We start from the raw sequence: 20162 nt of genomic DNA, 5'->3' as shown, positions 1-20162 counted from the left end.
AAACATAAACATAAAAATCCAAATCAAACATAATTGAAACAACATATAATACTCGGGGCTATTTAATGCCTAAAATTGAGTAGTAGAAATAGTAAAGCTTCACTTAGCAAGCATCATATGCGAACAAGATTATCATCGTTACACCAAAACTTATTTATTTAAAACAAATGGTAGCTGAAGTCAAATAAAATAGGGAAAAACTGAACTTTATGTACTGAACAACAACAACTACTGCAACTACTACTGCAACTACTACAACAACTATTAAAACAACAACTATTACTACTACTACTACAAAAAAATACTACAATAAGTACAACAACTGCTACTACTACTATAAATACAACAACTACTAAAACAACTACTACAAAAAGTACTACAACTACGACGACTACAACTACTACGACAACAACTACTACTACTACAACTACGATAAGTACTGCAACTACAACAACAACTACTACAACAATTAGTACTACAACTACAACGACTACTACTAATACTACTACTACAACTACTACTAAAATAAGTACTGCAACTACTACAACAACTACTAAAACAACTATTACAACTTGTACTACAACAACTACTACTACTACAAAAACAAGTACTAAAACAACAACTACAACTACTACAATGACAACTACCAAAACAGCTACTACAACAAGTACTACAACTATTAAAACAACTACGACGACTACAACAACTACTTCAACAAGCACTACAACAACTTCTACTACTACTACTACTACAAACACAACAACTACTAGATGACTACAAAAAGTACTACAACAACTTCTGCTACTACAACAACTACTAAAACATCTACTACTACGACAACTACCAAAACTACTGCAACAAGTACTACAACTACAACAACTTCAACAACTACTACAACTACTACAACAACTACAACAACAACAACAACAACAACAACAACAACTACTACAATAAGTACTGCAACTACTACAAAAACTTCTTCTACTACTACAACAATTACTACAACTACTACAACTACTACAACAACTACTTTTACTACTACTACTACTACTACAATACAACAATACAACACTATTATTAATAATATATTTATTACACATAATAATAACAACATATGACAAAAATTAAACTTTACATTAAACTTTTATTAACATTAAATATTAAATTTATGTGAAATCTGTCAGGGTTCAGGAAGGATGAGGGAGCGAGGACTCAAGTGCAAACAGGATGATTTATTGATAATAAAAATAAAACAAAATTAGAACAAAAACCACCCCGAGGGGGAAAAACATAACTATAAAACAAACACTCAAACAAACTTGGATGGGCTGGCAGGACAAACAGGACTGGATAGCACACGACATGGAAATAACGACGACGACGAACAGGCAAATGACTGAAAACATGAGGGGGATTATAAAGCAAAAAGTAAATTGAAACACAGGTGAACATGACAAACTAATAATGAGTAAACAAGGAGGGTGGGACTAGACAATAGACGGGAGAGCGCATGACACAGAGAGACAATACAAGCCATGCGCTCACATAACGCAACACTGAAGCACACGACAAAAGCACGTGACCACAATGTAAACACCAAGCCACGTGCTTTGACAAGAGACGCAAGACACGAGCACACGATAGATAAATACCTTACCGTGCGCTCACACATAAGCAACGCGCATGCTTCATCTCAGCGCCAACCAAAACTGAAACCAACTAGACGGAGGCGCCGAGAATAAAGCAGCGCGCTGCTGACAGAACAAACACAAACACTAGTACAAGAGCGCGCGCGTCTGAGGGACGCAGAGCGTGCGCGGCCACATCAAGTGGCAGCGCGCACACTCTGCGTACACCCACGACGGCGCGCGCGCGCACACAGAGACAGAAACAGGACCAGACGTGGAGTAGTGTCAGAGCTCTGCCACCAAAACAAGAATTTACAAGACCAAAGTGGCAGAACCCTGACACTAGCCCCCCCCAAAAGGGACGCCACCTGGCGTCCCTAAAGGGAACATCCAACAAGGTACAAGACAGACAAGAAACACTACAAGACAACAAAACTGGCAACATCAACAGACACAAGACAGGGAGGTGAACAGGCAAGACGACATGAAGGGGGGGAGGGAGGGAAGCCAAGCCAGACCGAACAAGACAAACAAGGGAGGGATGGGAGGGCAAGACCAGGGAGGATCAGGAGGGACAGTCCAGGGTGGATTCAGTGGGTCGGGGGCCCCAGCAGGGAGCCAGGGTGGAGCCGGAGGGTCAGTCCAGGGTGGAGAGGAGGAACACCAGGGAGGAGCAGGAGGGATGACCCAGGGAGGGTCTATGAGGGTAAACAAGACCAGAGGTCTGTGGGGGGCCGGCTGGGATGAAGGCCTGTGGGGAGCCGGCTGGTCTAGAGGCGACTTAACTAAAGCCGGCGGGGCTGAAGACCAGAGGGGAGCCGGCGGGGCTGAAGACCCGAGGGGAGCCGGTGGGGCTGAAGACCAGAGGGGAGCCGGCGGGGCTGAAGACCAGAGGGGAGCCGGCGGGGCTGAAGACCAGAGGGGAGCCGGCGGGGCTGAAGACCAGAGGGGAGCCGGCGGGGCTGAAGACCAGAGGGGAGCCGGCGGGGCTGAAGACCAGAGGGGAGCTGGCAGGGCAAGGAGCCGGGCTGGGGCCGGCAGGGCAAGACGTCTGGTTGGGGCCGGCAGGGAAAAGGGCCGGGCTGGGGCCGGCAGGGCAAGACGTCTGGTTGGGGCCGGCAGGGCAAGGAGCCGGGCTGGGACCGGCAGGGCTAGACGTCTGGTAGGTGCCGGCAGGGAAAGACGTCTGGTAGGTGCCGGCAGGGCAAGGTGCCGGGCTGGAGCCGGCTGGGCAAGACATCTGGGTGGTGCCGGCAGGGCAAGGAGCCGGGCTGGGGCCGGCAGGGCTTGACGTCTGGGTGGTGCCGGCAGGGCAAGGAGCCGGGCTGAAGCCGGCAGGGCAAGGAGCCGGGCTGGGACCGGCAGGGCTAGACGTCTGGTAGGTTCCGGCAGGGCAAGGAGCCGGGCTGGGGCCGGCAGGGCTAGACGTCTGGTAGGTTCTGGCAGGGCAAGGAGCCGGGCTGGGGCCGGCAGGGCTAGACGTCTGGTAGGTGCCGGCAGGGAAAGACGTCTGGTAGGTGCCGGCAGAGCAAGGTGCCGGGCTAGAGCCGGCTGGGCAAGACGTCTGGGTGGTGCCGGCAGGGCAAGGAGCCAGGCTGGGGCCGGCAGGGCTAGACGTCTGGTAGGTTCCGGCAGGGCAAGGAGCCGGGCTGGGGCCGGCAGGGCTAGACGTCTGGTAGGTTCCAGCAGGGCAAGGAGCCGGGCTGGGGCCGGCAGGGCTAGACGTCTGGTAGGTGCCGGCAGGGAAAGACGTCTGGTAGGTGCCGGCAGGGCAAGGTGCCGGGCTGGAGCCGGCTGGGCAAGACGTCTGGGTGGTGCCGGCAGGGCAAGGAGCCGGGCTGGGGCCGGCAGGGCTTGACGTCTGGGTGGTGCCGGCAGGGCAAGGAGCCGGGCTGAAGCCGGCAGGGCAAGACGTCTGGGTGGCGCCGGCAGGGCAAGGAGCCGGACTGGGGCCGGCACTGAGCTACGCTCAGGGGCTGGAGCCGACACTGGAGGGCGCTCAGGGGCTGGAGCCGACACTGGAGGGCGCTCAGGGGCTGGAGCCGACACTGGAGGGCGCTCAGGGGCTGGAGCCGACACTGGAGGGCGCTCAGGGGCTGGAGCCGACACTGGAGGGCGCTCAGGGGCTGGAGCCGACACTGGAGGGCGCTCAGGGGCTGGAGCCGACACTGGAGGGCGCTCAGGGGCTGGAGCCGACACTGGAGGGCGCTCAGGGGCTGGAGCCGACACTGGAGGGCGCTCAGGGGCTGGAGCCGACACTGGAGGGCGCTCAGGGGCTGGAGCCGACACTGGAGGGCGCTCAGGGGCTGGAGCCGACACTGGAGGGCGCTCAGGGGCTGGAGCCGACACTGGAGGGCGCTCAGGGGCTGATGCAGCAGTTTGGGCAGCCCTCTTTCTCTGCAGCCTCCGTTTACTCGACCGAGTCAGAGGGAGGTCATGAGCTGCACTCGTAGAGGAAGAAGGGGTGGAGTATTTGCCACAATCAGCTGGAGGTGGTGTGAGGATCTGCCAATCCTTGCGGTGGTGGAGATAAAGTGAGAAGCCCCAGAAGTCCAACACCCCAAGCTGATCCATCTCCCACTGTGGCAGGGGTTCATCGAGACAGAGATTAAAAGCTTCCTTCAGAGTGGCGTCATCAAACTCAAGCCCCCTAGCATAAGTCCAAAAAAACTGGGCAAAGCTTTTTACCTCCAGACCTTGCTGGCGGGCCGACACCAGCCCCTGAAGGCGCCTCTGTCTCTCCTCTGCTGTGGTGGGTGGAAGGATAATTATGCTCATCCTGTTGCTGAGTCCTCTGTTTGGCCTGTTCGTGCTGTCAGGGTTCAGGAAGGATGAGGGAGCGAGGACTCAAGTGCAAACAGGATGATTTATTGATAATAAAAATAAAACAAAATTAGAACAAAAACCACCCCGAGGGGGAAAAACATAACTATAAAACAAACACTCAAACAAACTTGGATGGGCTGGCAGGACAAACAGGACTGGATAGCACACGACATGGAAATAACGACGACGACGAACAGGCAAATGACTGAAAACATGAGGGGGATTATAAAGCAAAAAGTAAATTGAAACACAGGTGAACATGACAAACTAATAATGAGTAAACAAGGAGGGTGGGACTAGACAATAGACGAGAGAGCGCATGACACAGAGAGACAATACAAGCCATGCGCTCACATAACGCAACACTGAAGCACACGACAAAAGCACGTGACCACAATGTAAACACCAAGCCACGTGCTTTGACAAGAGACGCAAGACACGAGCACACGATAGATAAATACCTTACCGTGCGCTCACACATAAGCAACGCGCATGCTTCATCTCAGCGCCAACCAAAACTGAAACCAACTAGACGGAGGCGCCGAGAATAAAGCAGCGCGCTGCTGACAGAACAAACACAAACACTAGTACAAGAGCGCGCGCGTCTGAGGGACGCAGAGCGTGCGCGGCCACATCAAGTGGCAGCGCGCACACTCTGCGTACACCCACGACGGCGCGCGCGCGCACACAGAGACAGAAACAGGACCAGACGTGGAGTAGTGTCAGAGCTCTGCCACCAAAACAAGAATTTACAAGACCAAAGTGGCAGAACCCTGACAAAATCTAACTAGTTGCGTATATTATATATACAAACATAAACCAAATTTAACGTTAATTTAGCAAATTAATGTTAATTGCCAAGAAACAGAAGAATATTTCTTATTTTCACATAGTTTTACTAAATAAAAACATTACACTTATTTAAAGTAATAATAATAATAATAATAATAGATAAAACAACTATATTTAAACTCAACTTTAAATAAAAAATAAAACTAAATTATAATATTATCGCTATTGATTATTTAAGGATGCTTAAATAACTATGGTATTACCTGTTTTTCAAGCTCTGTGACGTCCACAAAAGAAACCCTTTTTATAGTCGATTTCGGTAGTGTTCGCTGTCTGGGTCTGGGCATTGGAGTCTACAGTAAAAAATACAATCTGTACATTACACAGTAATAAAACAACAAAAACACTACAGGCTAAAAACTGTGCAAAAACAAAAATTAAAGTTTGGCTTCAAGAACACTTCAAGAAAACACCAGCACTGAGCACAAGTGGCGAAATATGAACCCCATGTTATGTATTCACTGTACATTATATATTGTATAATTTTGACCTGGCCTGACCTCAGAGAGCGACGGCTGAAGCTCTTCTGTCATCATATGTGTTTCGGTCTCTATTTTGTCCTTTTCATGTGAAGTTTGTCTCTCTGGTGTCTGTTGTGTGCTGAAAACAGTGGACGATGGAGGAAGGTACGTAAACGACCATTTTAACGTCACATTTATTTGGCCGCTGGGAAGTCCTGCAGGGTCTGTCAGCTCAAACAAACCTGCAAAATACAAATGAGGCATGAGTGTCAGGCTGCAGTTCATTGAACAACCACAGGTGGCGCTAACAATAAGGGTTTTTTAGTTCTGCATAACCACCTTTTCCTACACCCCATGATGCATTGCTTGAATAATAGAAGTAACTAGCCTAGAGCGCCATCAGCTGTTAAAAGCTAGCCTAGAGCACCGTTTGCTGTAAAAATCTAGCCTAGAGCGCCACCAGCTATTAAAACTAGCACAGAGCGCCATCAGCTGTAAAAATTAGCCTAGAGTGCCATTACATGTTAAAAACTAGCCTAGAGCACCATCAGCTGTTAAAAACTAGCCTAGAGCACCATCTGCGGTTAAAACTAGTCTAGAGCATCATCAGCTGTTTAAAATTAGCCTAGAGCGCCTTCTGCTGTTAAACTAGCCTTCATCAGCGGTTAAAAAATAGCCTAAAGCACCGTCTGCTGTTAAAACTAGCGTTGAGCGCCATCTGCTGATGAAAACAAGTCTAGAGTGTTGTCTTTTGTTAAAACTAGTCTAGAGCGCCGTCTGCTGTTTAAAAACTAGCCTAGAGCACCATTTGCTGTAAAAACTAGCCTAGAGCGTCATCTGCTGTTAAAACTAGCCTAGAGCGCCATCTGCTGTTAAAACTAGCCTAGAGCGGCATCTGCTGTTAAAACTAGCCTAGAGCGCCATCAGCTGTTAAAACTAGCCTAGAGCGCCATCTGCTGTTAAAACTAGCCTAGAGCGGCATCTGCTGTTAAAACTAGCCTAGAGCGCCATCAGCTGTTAAAACTAGCCTAGAGCGCCATCAGCTGTTAAAAACTAGTGCTGCCTGCTGTTAAAACTAGCCTAGAGTGCTATCTGCTAATAAAAAACAAGCTGAGAGCCCCGTCTGCTGTTAAAACTAGACTAGTCAGCCTAGTTTTGACCTTAAAATCAACCAAATTATGTAAAATGATGTCATTGCAACACAGTGTTTTTCCTCACCGGTGATGGTTTTATCGTGTGCCAGGGAAACGAGTGGTACTCTGGCCTTCCCCAAATACAGCTGGTTCTCAACATCTAAATCATCAAACACATAAACCACCAGAGCCTCTGACCTCAAAAAGGCATCAAGGTTGGAGTTCATGGTCATCGGGAAGACCATGTGATCCTCAAACTGAGGCTCGGTGGTGCAAGGTATTATTGGCGTATCGTGGTCAGGAAAGTCATAGAGTTTGTAAACGATGTAGGGACTGGGTTGGGTGTGAGGACCTTTGGGTTTGAGGTTACAGCAGGAGTGTATGCTGATACTTAGTTCATTGAGATCTCCATTCATCAGTGATGAAGAACTAGGAGCAGGAACTGAGAAAGCCTGAAAAAAAGAACAGATGCAAGTCATTTTGGCATGTTTCGAAGTAGGAATCGTTCCCTGGATGGATTTGTAAACAATACCTTGCTATCTCTCAGGCTTGTTTTGAGGAAACCAAGTGCTTTTACTCTCTCCTTGTAAAGGCGAATGGCTTGATCCATAGGAACCTTCAGTTTGAGCCAGTATTCAAGAGAACCAAACACTTGGATCTCATCTGAAACACCTGCAAACATGTGCACGTGTAATTAGTGAAGTTTTACAAACTAATTTCGAGAAGAGCCCTGCTGAAAAATCCAGCTTAAACCAGCGTAGGCTGGTTGGCTGGTTTTAGCTGGTAAACCAGGCTGGTTTTAGAGGGGTTTTGGCCACTTCCAGGCTGGTTTTCAGCCATTTCCAGTCTGGTCTTAGATGGTTAGGCTGGGAGATGACCAGCTAAAACCAGCTAGACCAGCCTAGCTAGGCTGGGAGCCCAGCCAAAACCAGCTATGTCCAGCTTAAACCAGGCTGGTCAAGCTGGTTTTAGCTGGAATTAGCTGGTCATTTTCCAGACTGACCAGCTAAGACCAGGCTGGAAATGGCTGGAAATCAGCCTGGAAGTGGCCAAAACCCCTCTAAAACCAGCCTGGTCGACCAGCTAAAACCAGCCAACCAGCCTAGGCTGGTTTAAGCTGGATTTTTTAGCAGGGAGCACATAGTTGACTGCAGCTGGGCACCCATATACATTCATTAGTTAGCCAATCAGATCTATCCTAACTCACTATAAGTAGCCTAGCTAGATTTACTCCCTTATCTTCATTTTCCGAAGAAACCCCCCATCCACCCCTTTCTCCTCCTTTCCTCCTTTACCATAGGGGAGCTCTCGAGAACTACCTGATCTCGTACTCCCCTTACATGCTCTATGGACCTGGCGGGAGCCCTTGGCTCAACCATCTCCGAGCTCAGGGTTCTCTCCCAGGTCAGCATGCCAAACCTGCTAACAGTTGTCAAGCAATATCTAAGTGTGAACTCACAATGAAGAAGATTCCAGTTTCTCAATTCCGGTCTAATCCTTTAGAGCCAATGTCCACTTACTCAACAATGGGCAAGAAGTTTCTAGTGAGTCTACAGTCTTTGGTTAGCTAGTTTGGTTCTATTTCTAATAAAGGCAGAAGCTAAAATCTGCAGAACAGTTCACCTCCAGAAACCGGTTTAAACATACTTGCTATAGAACAACCATTTTTGGTTCCTCAAAGGACTTCCAAAGTAAAACATCCTTTAATGCAATGATGGTAGACAGGCAAAGACTCACCAACTAACTGAATGGTGCTAAACACCTTGCCATCTCGCTCCAGAAGTTGATTTAACCTGATTTGACCAGCAGCCACAGTGCGAAAACTCAACCCCTCGGCGAGTTGAATCTCCACTGTAATGGAGCTGGTGTGGAGATAATTCAAGAAGAGATCATCCACTCTCACAAGATACTGAGACGAGAAGCTGTAGTCTGGACGTCCACCATGAACCACAGGTGTGGACTGAAGCTCGAAGTCGTAAAAGGCATATGTGCAGAAGGTGGACGGGTCTTTGTCCTTTAAACTTTCTACAGCTTCAGGTGAAAACTGTCCTTTGCCCAAGTGGATTTCCAGAAGATTCTCGCCTCGGGTCAGTTGGACGGTTCCTTCAAACTCATCTGTAACATCATCACTGGTTTCATCTGGCCTGAAAACATGGGTCTTGGTCCCGTATGCAATGTCTTTCAGCTGGGCTGGAGGGACACAGGAAGAATTGGTTTTACTAAACACGACTGTTAATTGGGGCAACATTGGGAATCTGAAGATCAAGTGTTGCATGCAACTAAACCTTCAAGTTTTCTTATCTTGGCAGCTCTCATGTCCAGAAGCTGAGCCAACTTCTCTGACTTTAACTCATACTCCAGTTTCAGATCATCCATCATACGATTGACTGCTTCAACTTCAGCCTACAATAAAGACATATAAATATATCCATGTGTGTCCAAACTAATCATTAAAGGTAACGTGAAATACATTTTGTAACCACTTTCTTTGCTAATAGAATTGCAGTTGAGGCAAAACCATTTTAAATGCAATTTCAGGCTTATATTTGAGCAGGTTGGGTCTAAGCCAATATAGAGACCAAAGTAGGTAATGTCTGAATCAAGGCAGAGGTCACACGAGAGTTAAGTCAGAGTCAATACAGATCTAAAAAAGTCAAGATACAGTACAGAAATAGGTCAGGTCCGAGTGGACAAAATGGACAAATCTCAGACAAAACTGAGACAAGAATCTGGGTTGAGGCAAATACCTCCACAGGGTCAAGCCTGAGTCAAAACGTACCTGAAGAGAACTGCACCACAGTCAAAACAGAGACTAGTAGAGGAATGAATCTAGATCAAGACTGAGCCAAAAATGATGATTTTAAGTCCAAGACCAAGGAATAGTCGTCAAAATCAGAAGAAAGCCATGTTTCTGTCAATACCAAGAAAAGAAGAGGGTCTAGTCTAAGTTATTATCAGAAGGGAGTCAACTCTAAGTCAAGACCCAAGAACAAACAAGGATCAAGTATAAGTTTAGACCAGAAGAAAGCCATGTCTCTGTCAATAACAAGACTAGAAGAGGGTCAAGTCTAATTTAAGACCAGAAGAGAGTAAGTCTAAGTTAAGACCAGAAGAGAGTAAGTCTAAGTTAAGACCAGAAGAGAGTAAGTCTAAGTTAAGACCAGAAGAGAGTAAGTCTAAGTTAAGACCAGAAGAGAGTAAGTCTAAGTTAAGACCAGAAAAGGGTAAAGTCTAAGTCAAGAGTATGTCCGGGATAGGGTCAAGATTAAGTTAGGACCAGAAGAGAGTAAGTCAAGACTAAGTCTAGAAGAGTGACAGGTCTACGTCAAGGATGTTCCCAAAAGAGGGTCAAGACCAAGACCAGAAGAGTGTCAAGTCTAGGTCAAGACTGACAATTGAAAACTGTCAAAAAAAAGACCGGAGTCAAACTGAGACCTGAAGATGTTTGAGGCCAAGTCAAGACAGAGACCTAGACAGAAGGCAGAAAACGGCTCCATTTGAATCAAAACAAAGACCTGAAGATTATGTTCAAATCAAATGCTCCAGAATCATTAACAAGAAGACCCTTAAAATAAGATCTCCAAGATGTTTATTACAACACTGCTCCATAATGAAGTGTATTTTCCACAGATAGGGGCACTGATGGGCAAGACTTCTTTTATTACCTCACAGTTGACTAAATTGTTTAAAATGGACATTCAATTCTTTAATTCAATCGTTCTGAAGTATCAAAAGCTTTTGAGTCTAATTTGGGAGATGAATAGTAATTAGTTGCAGAGCCAGTCAGGTCAGTTTAATCCTCAAGTGCATCTTGACATAAATCTATTTTATATTATTTCCAGAGAACCTATGTGTGATACTGAAGTGGGTCACTATTGATTTCACGTGGGCTTCTGTATAATAGAGTGACAGTCAGATGATTATCTAAGGTCTATTAGGGTATCAGTGTGAGGATTGATCAAACCTGGTAGTCTTTATTGATCTTGTGCTGGATGATGAGCATGTTCCTGGTCTTCTCCAGCTCTTGAACCGTCTCCGCGTAAGTGGCCTGCAGTTCCTTCAAAGATCGCTCCACGTCCACCTTCACATCTTCCTCCACCTTCTCTAGGAATCCGAGCTCTCCGCTCTTCTGACTACGACGGACCTGAAAGATCATTAAAAATGCAAAACAATAGTGAAATCTATGCAATAATGAGGGTAGCTGGAATGCACAGATGATCAAAAGCTTGGCTTGGCTTTATTTAATTTCCCTTCGGTTTAGTCTCTATTTCAGAGGTCGCCCAGTGGAATGAACCGCCAAATATTCCAGCATATGATTTATGCAGCGGATGCCCTTCCACCCGCAACCCAGTACTGGAAAACACCCATACACACTCATCTACATACACTATGGGACAATTCCCCTATAGCACATGTGTTTGGACTATGGGGGAAACCGGAACCCCCAGAAGAAAACCCACGCCAGCATGGGGAGAACATGCAAACTACACAAAGAAATGCCAACTGACCCAGCCGGGACTTGAGTCAGTAACCTTCTTGCTGTGAAGCCTGTGAACCCTTGCAACAAGCCTAAGTTTACTTAAACTTTTAAACTATTCATCCACTTCACAAGAAGTAGTTATAATTCCCTTTCTAAATAAATAAATAATTCCAGGGTCCACTCACACGTGCAAGTGTTTTATTTATTTTGTTTAATTAACTATGAGTCAATTCTGAGTATTAAAAAAAATAATAATAATAACAACATGTTCTTATTAATCATTAATATTCATAAATTGAGCTAATTTCGCTACATAAATTAAATAAGATTTTTAGCGCTAGTGTACGAGTGTGTGTGAATTTAAGAGTGTATAGGTGTTTCCCAGTTCTGGGTTGCAGCTGGAAGGGCATACGCTGTGTAAAACATTTGCTGGAATAATTGGCGATTCATTCCATTGTGGCAACCCCTGATAAATAACGGACTAAGCCAAAGGAAAATGAATGAATGAATGTCTATAGTTACTTTCATAATTACACTGGGCGGTTCATTCCGCTGTGGAGACCCCAGATTAATAAAGGGAGTAAGCCGAAAAGAAAAATGATTGATTGATTACATGGTTGATCCTTAGCCCCCAAAATCTCACCATAAAACAAGTAAATGTAATTATTCATTCATTCATTTTCTTGTCAGCTTAGTCCCTTTATTAATCCAGGGTGGCCACAGCGGAATGAACCGCCAACTTATCCAGCAAGTTTTTACGCAGTGATGCCCTTCCAGCCGCAACCCATCTCTGGGAAAGTAAATGTAATTAGTTCAGTAATAATAAATCATTTGTAAATAGTTTTGCAGTCCAGTATTTACCTTGATAAGCATCAGGGCTTCGCTGAGTTCAGCCGCATCGATTTCACTTTCCTTCAGAGAGCAGAATCACAATTCAACAAATAAAACTTCCACATTGTTTTGTTTTGTTTTTTTTTCCGGATGAATTACTCCCCCACGCTGTGATAAATATTGCACCTCACCTTGGTGAAGAACTTCATGCGATCTTTAATTTCCTCCAGTTGCTGTTTCTGCTCGAGGTAGCGCAGCTGAAGTTGCTTGTTTTCCTGCGTCAGGTTTTCATTTACATCTTGCGTGAAAAATCAGACATCAGTGCGTGAAACACAGCGTCGGTTTAACAGCAGCTGCGGGTCGTGTGTTGGGTTTACCTCTCTCTGCCTTGATCTTATCCAGGATCTGGTTTTTATCAGCGAGGTCAGACTTTAACGCCGTCTCCAGCTGAGCGACCTGTAGTTTGAGCTGCTGTTCTCTCGTCCTCCATTTCTGCTCCTGACTCACATCAAACGCACTGGTGCGACACAAAAACCACACTCAGAGCGAAACACTTCACAGTAATGATCACAATAATAGGCATGAGCAATAATAACAGTGCAGTTAACACACAACACAAGACCCCATTTACACACAGTATTAAAGGTGTAGTTCACCCAAAAATGAACACTTCCTGCTCATCCACACTCCATCCAAGATGTAGGTGACTTTATTACTCAGTAGTTGAATCTGTGGCTCTTGGTGATTCTTATAATGGGAGTGAATGGTGACCGTTTTTTAGATTCAAAATTAACACATGCAAACAAGTGCAAATCTATATCCATGGCTCCTGATGACACACTAGGATCTTGTGAAGCAAAGCAATCGCTCCGTGAAAGAAATCGAACCCTATTTAAAATATTATTAGCTTTAATATTAAGGTTAGCTTTAAGATATTAGCAGGCTATAGTCTGATTGTGCAGTTGAAATCAGAATTATTCACCCTCCTGAGAGTTTTTCTTCAGGAATTCAGATTCAGGAATTTTTCACAGTGTTTCCTCTAATATTTTTTCTCCTGGAGAAAGTCTTATTTGTTTTATTTCGGCTAGAAAACAAGCAGTTCTTAATTTTTGAAACCATTTTATGGTCAATATTATTAGCCCATTATTATTAAGAGATCTTGTGAAGCGAAACAATCGCTCCGTGTGAGAAATGTATTAGCTTCAATCCACAGTGTGACTGTAGTCCAATTGTAATCCGGCTGTGTTGATAACTTAATTCCCAGTATTTAACACCTGACCTCCCGTCAGGCCCGGATTAAGATTTCAGAGGCCCCTGGGCACAATGTCTTGTAGGCCCCCTACCTGGCTGCTATAGTTAAATAAAAAAATAAGATATTATATTTTTAAAATAAAATGAATCTATAATGTGACCATGCGGTGGCGCAGCAGGTAGTGCTGTCACCTTATAGCAGAAAGGTCGCTGATTCGAGCCTCGACTGGGTCAGTTGGTGTTTATGTGTGGAGTTTGCATGTTCTCCCCATGTTCATGTGGGTTTCCTCCGGGTGCTTTGGTTTCCCCCACAAGTCCAAAGACATGCGGTACTGGTGAATTGGGTAGGCTAAATTGTTCGTAGTGTATGTGTGTAAATGATGTATGGGTGTTTCCCAGAGATGGATTGCAGCCGAAAGGGTATCCATTGCATAAAACATGTGCTAGATAAATTGGCGGTTCATTCCGCTGTGGCGACCCCAGATTGATAAAGGGACTAAGCTGACAAGAAAATGAATGAATAAATTAATCTATAATGTTTTGTCTGCATTTTTAAAATAAAGGATAAACTGTACATATATTTCTAGTTCTACAAAGATTTTACTTATTTTTTAAGGATTTAAAGCACACTTTGAAAAAAATTCTAATACAACTAGTGAAAATTTATGGATTTTAAATACTTAAGTTTACTAAAGAAATACAAAAAATGTATATATATATATTTTTAAGATTTATTTTTGGCCTTTTTGCCTTTATTGAGAGAATAGGACAGTATTTTAGACAGGAAATGAAAGGGAGGGAAAGAGAGAGGGTAGGGTCGTGAAATGTCCTCAATACGGGATTCGAACTCGGGACGCCCTGAAGTGCTACTGCACCATATGTCAGCTCGCTAACCACTAGGCTATTGCGCTGTAAAAAAATGTATATTTAAGGGTATTTTGTTAATGTATAACTTCTATAAACTTAAAATGCATATGATTTGGATATAACACCTCTCCAATCCAGTTCTATGACTCTGAGTCCTCCATTACCCTGTAGCCTAAGACCGGTTACTCACTGAAGCTAAGCAGGGCTGAGCCTGGTCAGTACCTGGATGGGAGACCACTAGGTAACACTAGGTTGCTGTTGGCAGTGGTGTTAGTGAGGCCAGCAGGGGGCGCTCAACATGCGGTCTGTGTGAGTACTAATGCCCCAGTGAAGTGAAGGGGACACTATACTGTCAGTGGGTGCCGTCTTTCGGACCAAGGTCCTGACTCTCTGTGCTCATTAAAAATCCCAAGGGCTTTCTCGTGAAAGAGCAGGGGTGTAACCCCGGTGTCCTGGCCAAAGTCCCTCTATCGGCCCTTACGATCATGGCCTCCCAATCATCCCCTTCCACCGAATTGGCTCTATCACTGTCTCTCCACTCCTCCAATAGCTGGTGTGTGGTGAAGCACTGGCGCCGTTGTCCTGTGGCTGCCGTCGCATCATCCAAGTGGATGCTGCACACTGGTGGTGGTGTGGAGAGACCTCCCCCCCTCCCTCATGATTGTGAAGCGCTTTGGATGTATGGCCATACATGATAAACATGCTATATAAATACACATTACATTACATTACACACACACTTATTAATGATTCCTACTTGTCTTCCTTGTGATGAAGAGTAGGCAAAATCTGATATGTAGTGAGGGGGGAGGGGGGAGAACGTGTTCATCAGACGCTGGATTGGAACCCTGATTAATTAAGGATCTAAGCTGAAGGAAAATGAATAGTATTGAATATATTTATCTCCTCACCTTTTCACTAGTTTATCGCAGTTTTCTTTGAGCAAGTCTCTCTCTTTCTCCAAATCCTGGATTCTCTCTTGTAACTGGAAACAGACTCGAGTTACAATAGTTATTAGCATCATATCGTATTCTATTGCATCAAAGGTTTGTAGTTTATAAATATAATAGTTCATTTATTTCAGCTAGTAAGCACATTTCTCATTTAGTACAGCTAAACTGTGTGTGCTGTGTGTGTGTGTGTGTACCTCCAGCAGGTGTCTGTGCTCCAGGGCTCTGCTGGTGATCTGTGTCTCCAGCTGTAAACTCTTCAGTCTCTCCTCCTTCAGCTGCCGGTTGCCATCCTCCACCTTCAGCAGCGCAGCATCGTGACTGGCCTTTAGAGTCTTCATGCTCTGCGGACAACCATAAACACAGCAGCTGATACTCACATCAACACCAGCAGAGGGCAGCAAATACACACACACACACACACACACACACACACACACACACACACACACAGACACATAGGGCTCTGTTTTGACGGTCCATGCGCAGAGAGCAAAGCGCAGGGCGCAAACGCATTCAGGGCGTATCAGAATGCATTTTTGCTAATTTAAGGATGGGAAAAATCCACTTTGCGCCGTGGCTCATGGTCTAAAAGGGTTGAGTTTATTTTCTTAATGAGTTATAGGTGTGTTTTGAGAAACCAATCAGAGTCTCATCTCCCATTCCCTTTAAGAGCCTTGCGTCGCAAGTGCATTTGCTATTCACAGGACGTAAAGTAAGTGTAAGTGGAAAAACTGAGCATTTCACAAGCAAATAGTTAACAGTTTTTTTAACAGAAAACAGTTAAACAGAGCATCTACCCCGCAAGAATGAGAGATAAATGATCTACTTTCACATTCGCTCTCGTGGATAGGGAAACCTTTACGCACAGACATCAATTAGCATATAAATAATTAATTTCATTTGTTAAGCGCAAAGATTTGTTTCAAAACTATTTCTAAATTCAGTTCTAATTTCCAGCAAACGAATAAATAAACAATAATAACAAAATGTGCTCAAAAACCTGAGTTCTATCCTAAAACACATGCTGTGCCTCATACGGTCTAAAACCTGACAGGTGGGCAAATCTAAGCTTGTTTTTAATAAAACAAATATAAATATGCATATAATAAATAATACTGCTGATAATAATAACATTACACAAAAGCAAATTGTTATGAATGAACTGAAAAAGCCTCCCGAGATGAAGAAGACATAAAAGCAGTGATTTTTCATATTTATGTAGGCTAGAAAATAATATGTTTTGTAATATTTTAATCCTTTATATTTATATTCTACATATATCCTTATTATATCTTATATATATATCCTTAATATTTTATTGTTTTCATATGTAAAGATATTTGTGTATTGCTCTACATCTTGTGTGTAAGCAGTGTGTAAGCGAGGCGCAACTCTGCGCTGGAGTTTAGACCGGGTTTGTTTTGGTCTAATGAAAAATCTATTATAGATTCTCAAAATAGCAACGCGCCAGCGGTCCGCCTGAGAACACCTTCCTTTTTAGACCAGAATGCCTATGGGCGCACATATGAGCGCAAATGCATTTACTATTTAAACAGCGTGCTGCAAAACAGCAAAACGACACTTGCGTAAGGCTGAAACTAGCAAATAACATTTGCGCCGTGCCTTGCGCCGCATTGTGCCTGGTGTCTGATAGGGCCCATACAGTGCATCCGAAAAGTAGCATTATTAAACAGCCTTATTCCAAAATGGATTTAATTTAACAGTGTCTATTATTATTATTATTATTATTATTATATTCACTTCCATTTGTTTTTCAGTGAATATTGTTAGTTTCAGTGAGTTTTAATTGTTTGTTTTTTTCTGTGCACAAAAATATGTTTTGACCAACAGTTTTAGCCTTGAGTTGTCATCACTAAATCATCCCTGTGTACCTCCTGCTGCTGCAGAAATCTTCCCTCCAGCACTGCGAGTGTGTTTGCCTTCTCTGACAACAGCTTCTGTAGCTTGATCATCTCCACGTTATCCTTGATGGTCAACCTAGAAAACACATTGAGCATCAGAACAGCAGGTGAGCGTGAATGTGAGCGTTTACAGGTGAGTGGGCTTGACAAACCACCTGTAGAAAGCACACTCCTTCATCTGGCATTTTAACAGATCAGTTTTGCATCAGAGACTTTCTGATGCTGTGTTCACACCAGACGCGGAACGAATGAATCGCGCTATTCGCAGTTTACTCGCCTCATTTGCGCGTCAAATTCGATTCACAGTAGACGTGGATTCGCATCATAGACTGGGCTTCTATCTATCCGGTGATGTTAGCTTCGTTGCTAAATGGTTAACATGTATTTTATTGAGAGAGTACCTGTTTTTGCTTTAGGAAGGCTGAAAAACACTGTGCATATTCGTTCTGCGTTGTGTCCACTAGATCCTTTCAGAGGTGCACCCAACTCTGTGAGTTCATCAACTCCTGCAGAAACTGTACCTGGATGATGGAAGCTTTCAGCGGTGCTTCAGACGGAGCCGTGCCCAGTTTGATGAGCTGGTGTCGGCAAGAGGATTCTCCCCTGGGACACCAACAACAGGCACTACGTCATAATCACGCCCCTACAAAAGCAAGCTCCTGATTGGTTAACGTAGCGAGAATGTCTGCTGAAGTTCACATTAGAGATCTGCGCGGGACTAAATTTTGAATCCCGCTCCCGCCCGCACCCGCCAGGTTTTAGCCCGAACCCGACCGCTCCCGCTTATATTAAGAATTTATTGTCCCGCTGCCTGACCCGCCCTGTTTTCTGGCCGCTGCGCCCGATCCCGCTAAAGAGCGAGGGGAGAACAAAACCAAAAATCCCATAGCTTTACAGTCCAGACAGCCAAGCTGTCTGTATAAACACAGACGCACACAGCACCAAGCAGACACACAGACACATCTCTCTCTCTCATACGCGCGCGCACACTAACACACACACAAGCACCAAGCAGACACACAGGCGTTTGCTGTTATATCAACTCAAAGGCTTGTAATACCATGTATTAAGTACCAATGTAATACTAAAAGGTTTTATATAAAGGTATATAAATACTGAGTCGCGCCAGCTCCGGGCCGCAGCGCACATTACTCTCGGGCCGATTCCGGCGCGGATGCGACAGCGTCGGCTCGCTTACGGCCGCCGCATCTGGCCCGATTGATTCGGGCCGGAATCAGGCAGTGAGTCTACAAGCATCCGGAGTCCGGCAGCCAGAGCCAGGCTGAGTGGTAAGTCTCTGGCAGGCGAGAATCTAGCCGGAACTGGCCCGAGTGTATTTTGCTATCTGGGAAAGCTCTCTCTCTCTCTCATTCACGCCCGCACTAACATACACACACAAGCACCAAGCACACACACAGGCAAAGCTCTCTCTCTCTCTCTCTCATTCGCATAGCAATATCCGCGATATTGCTAGGCAGCCCACTCCCGTCCCAAATTAAACCCATTACCGACCGCTCCCGCGATTTATTCGGAAATTTTTTCCCGTGCCGCAGAAATCTGGTCGGGTCCTGCGGCACTCGCGGGACATCCGCGGGAATGCAGACCTCTAGTTCACATTTACCAACTCGAATGATTAGCAAATCAAACACACAAAACACAGAACTCGCGATGCCTTATTCGTGTGTATCGCGCCGCAGGATGTCTATTCGCATCTTTGCATTGACTTAACATGTAAATTACTCGCTCCTGGCGCTTCATCCGCGTCTAGTGTGAGCGCAGCAATTCCCTCACTCAACATCTCTTAACGGCCCATGAAGTGCTTTGAAATGAGCATTTTTATTCAATGTTTGACGTAATCTCAACTGATACATGATGAGAGGGCGGGGCATACTGTAGCTCCTCCCCTTTAAAAAATAGCCAGTAGTGTTTTGTTTTATCACAGCTCTGCCAGTGAAGAAGATTTGATTTTAAATATGAGGCGACGTAAAAACAAAGCATTGATCCATTTAGGGGGAAGTGACAAACTGCCAGCTCTGTATTTTTATATCAGGTTTCTTCTAAATGCCAATTTTTTTTTTTATAATCTTTTTATTGTTTTTAGCATAAGAAATAATCAATAACCTAAACAGAACAAAAAAACAACATAACAAATAAAAATAAAATATAAGTCGGGGTTACAAAGGCCATTTCAAAATACACAAATAGTCGGACAAAACATAATACAACATCATCCAGAAAGCATAAGAAAATAAATAGAATTAAACATGAAACAGAAATAAATGCCAGTTTTGTCACTGTTTTGGTGCGCACTAGCTTACAGATATCCTAAATCAACTAATACAGATACTATCATCTAACAAAAAAATCATTTGTAAATTGCTTAGGACAGAAGCATCTGCTAAATGCCTGATTGTAAATGTGAGTGTTCAGAGTAGAGAGTATGACCTCTGTCCGCTGGCCTGCTGTTCTCGGACCTGTAGCAGCGACTCCTCAAACTCTCTGTCTCTCCTCTTCAGCTGATCTCTCATCATCTCTGCTGACCTCTCCAGCTCCTCCATCTGCATCTGCTGGCTCTCGATCACATTCTCCCTGAGGGCGCATCAAACAGGGATTGAGCTTAATGTTATTTTAGTTAGGCATGCGCAATAGGACTAAAATATAAAGATATAAGGTGCACATATGCAAAAGTCACATCGAAGTATGGGCAGTGTTTAGTATTTATTGTAGTAGACCAGAGGGCTATTAAATAAAAGTGGTTTAAATAAGCTGAGATTAAAGTCAAAAGCCTGACTTCAATGAGTCGAGCTAAACGTCGACGCTTAAATATGTTCCATAACAGCAAGATGAAGATCATTTGATCTAACTAATCTGAGTTCAGCTTACATAATCTAGATAACTGCTCGTGCACGTTACTGTGAAATCCTGAAGGTCGAGCGTAGATGCATTAATTATGTTGTG

At 44.6% G+C, this 20162-nt stretch overlaps 5 protein-coding genes across 9 annotated transcripts in view; 2 read left to right on the top strand and 3 right to left on the bottom strand.

Moving 5' to 3' along the window:
- Positions 1–20162, bottom strand: part of gpia (glucose-6-phosphate isomerase a) — a 204083-nt gene that overhangs the window by 38498 nt on the left and 145423 nt on the right. The gene's annotated exons all lie outside the window — the stretch shown is intronic.
- Positions 1–20162, top strand: part of mphosph6 (M-phase phosphoprotein 6) — a 365183-nt gene that overhangs the window by 240383 nt on the left and 104638 nt on the right. The window lies entirely within an intron of this gene.
- The window catches only part of rpgrip1l (RPGRIP1 like), a 135700-nt gene that overhangs the window by 16692 nt on the left and 98846 nt on the right, over positions 1–20162 (bottom strand). For all 5 annotated transcript variants that reach the window (XR_015525756.1, XM_087310853.1, NM_001246660.3 and 2 more), the window contains 14 exons: positions 19650–19793; positions 17175–17280; positions 15477–15623; positions 15241–15314; positions 12589–12728; positions 12403–12509; positions 12242–12292; positions 10865–11044; positions 9186–9303; positions 8638–9090; positions 7433–7572; positions 6986–7352; positions 5807–6009; positions 5510–5599 (listed from right to left, as the gene is read on the bottom strand). Coding sequence is in view for 4 of the 5 variants with exons in the window: in XM_087310853.1 (XP_087166979.1) it covers positions 5510–5599; positions 5807–6009; positions 6986–7352; positions 7433–7572; positions 8638–9090; positions 9186–9303; positions 10865–11044; positions 12242–12292; positions 12403–12509; positions 12589–12728; positions 15241–15314; positions 15477–15623; positions 17175–17280; positions 19650–19793 (2320 nt within the window). In the remaining variant the exon portion in view is untranslated. The remainder of the gene's footprint in view (positions 1–5509; positions 5600–5806; positions 6010–6985; positions 7353–7432; positions 7573–8637; positions 9091–9185; positions 9304–10864; positions 11045–12241; positions 12293–12402; positions 12510–12588; positions 12729–15240; positions 15315–15476; positions 15624–17174; positions 17281–19649; positions 19794–20162) is intronic.
- snx20 (sorting nexin 20) overlaps positions 1–20162 on the top strand; it is a 677202-nt gene that overhangs the window by 558698 nt on the left and 98342 nt on the right. The gene's annotated exons all lie outside the window — the stretch shown is intronic.
- On the bottom strand, positions 59–5234 carry LOC147830949 (uncharacterized). The gene is made up of 3 exons (XM_088651697.1): positions 2994–5234; positions 2583–2913; positions 59–69 (listed from the first exon to the last, which is right to left on the bottom strand). Exons 1-3 carry the CDS (start codon positions 4404–4406, stop codon positions 59–61), a joined length of 1755 nt encoding a protein of 584 aa, XP_088507823.1. The 5' UTR covers positions 4407–5234.

The sequence above is a fragment of the Danio rerio genome, chromosome 25 (genome assembly GCF_052040795.2).
Source record: "Danio rerio strain M-AB ecotype USA chromosome 25, GRCz13ab, whole genome shotgun sequence".
Taxonomy (NCBI): Eukaryota; Metazoa; Chordata; class Actinopteri; order Cypriniformes; family Danionidae; genus Danio; species Danio rerio.
The sequence above is the reverse complement of the archived record's forward strand: the minus strand, read 5'-3'. Positions and strand labels throughout refer to the sequence as shown.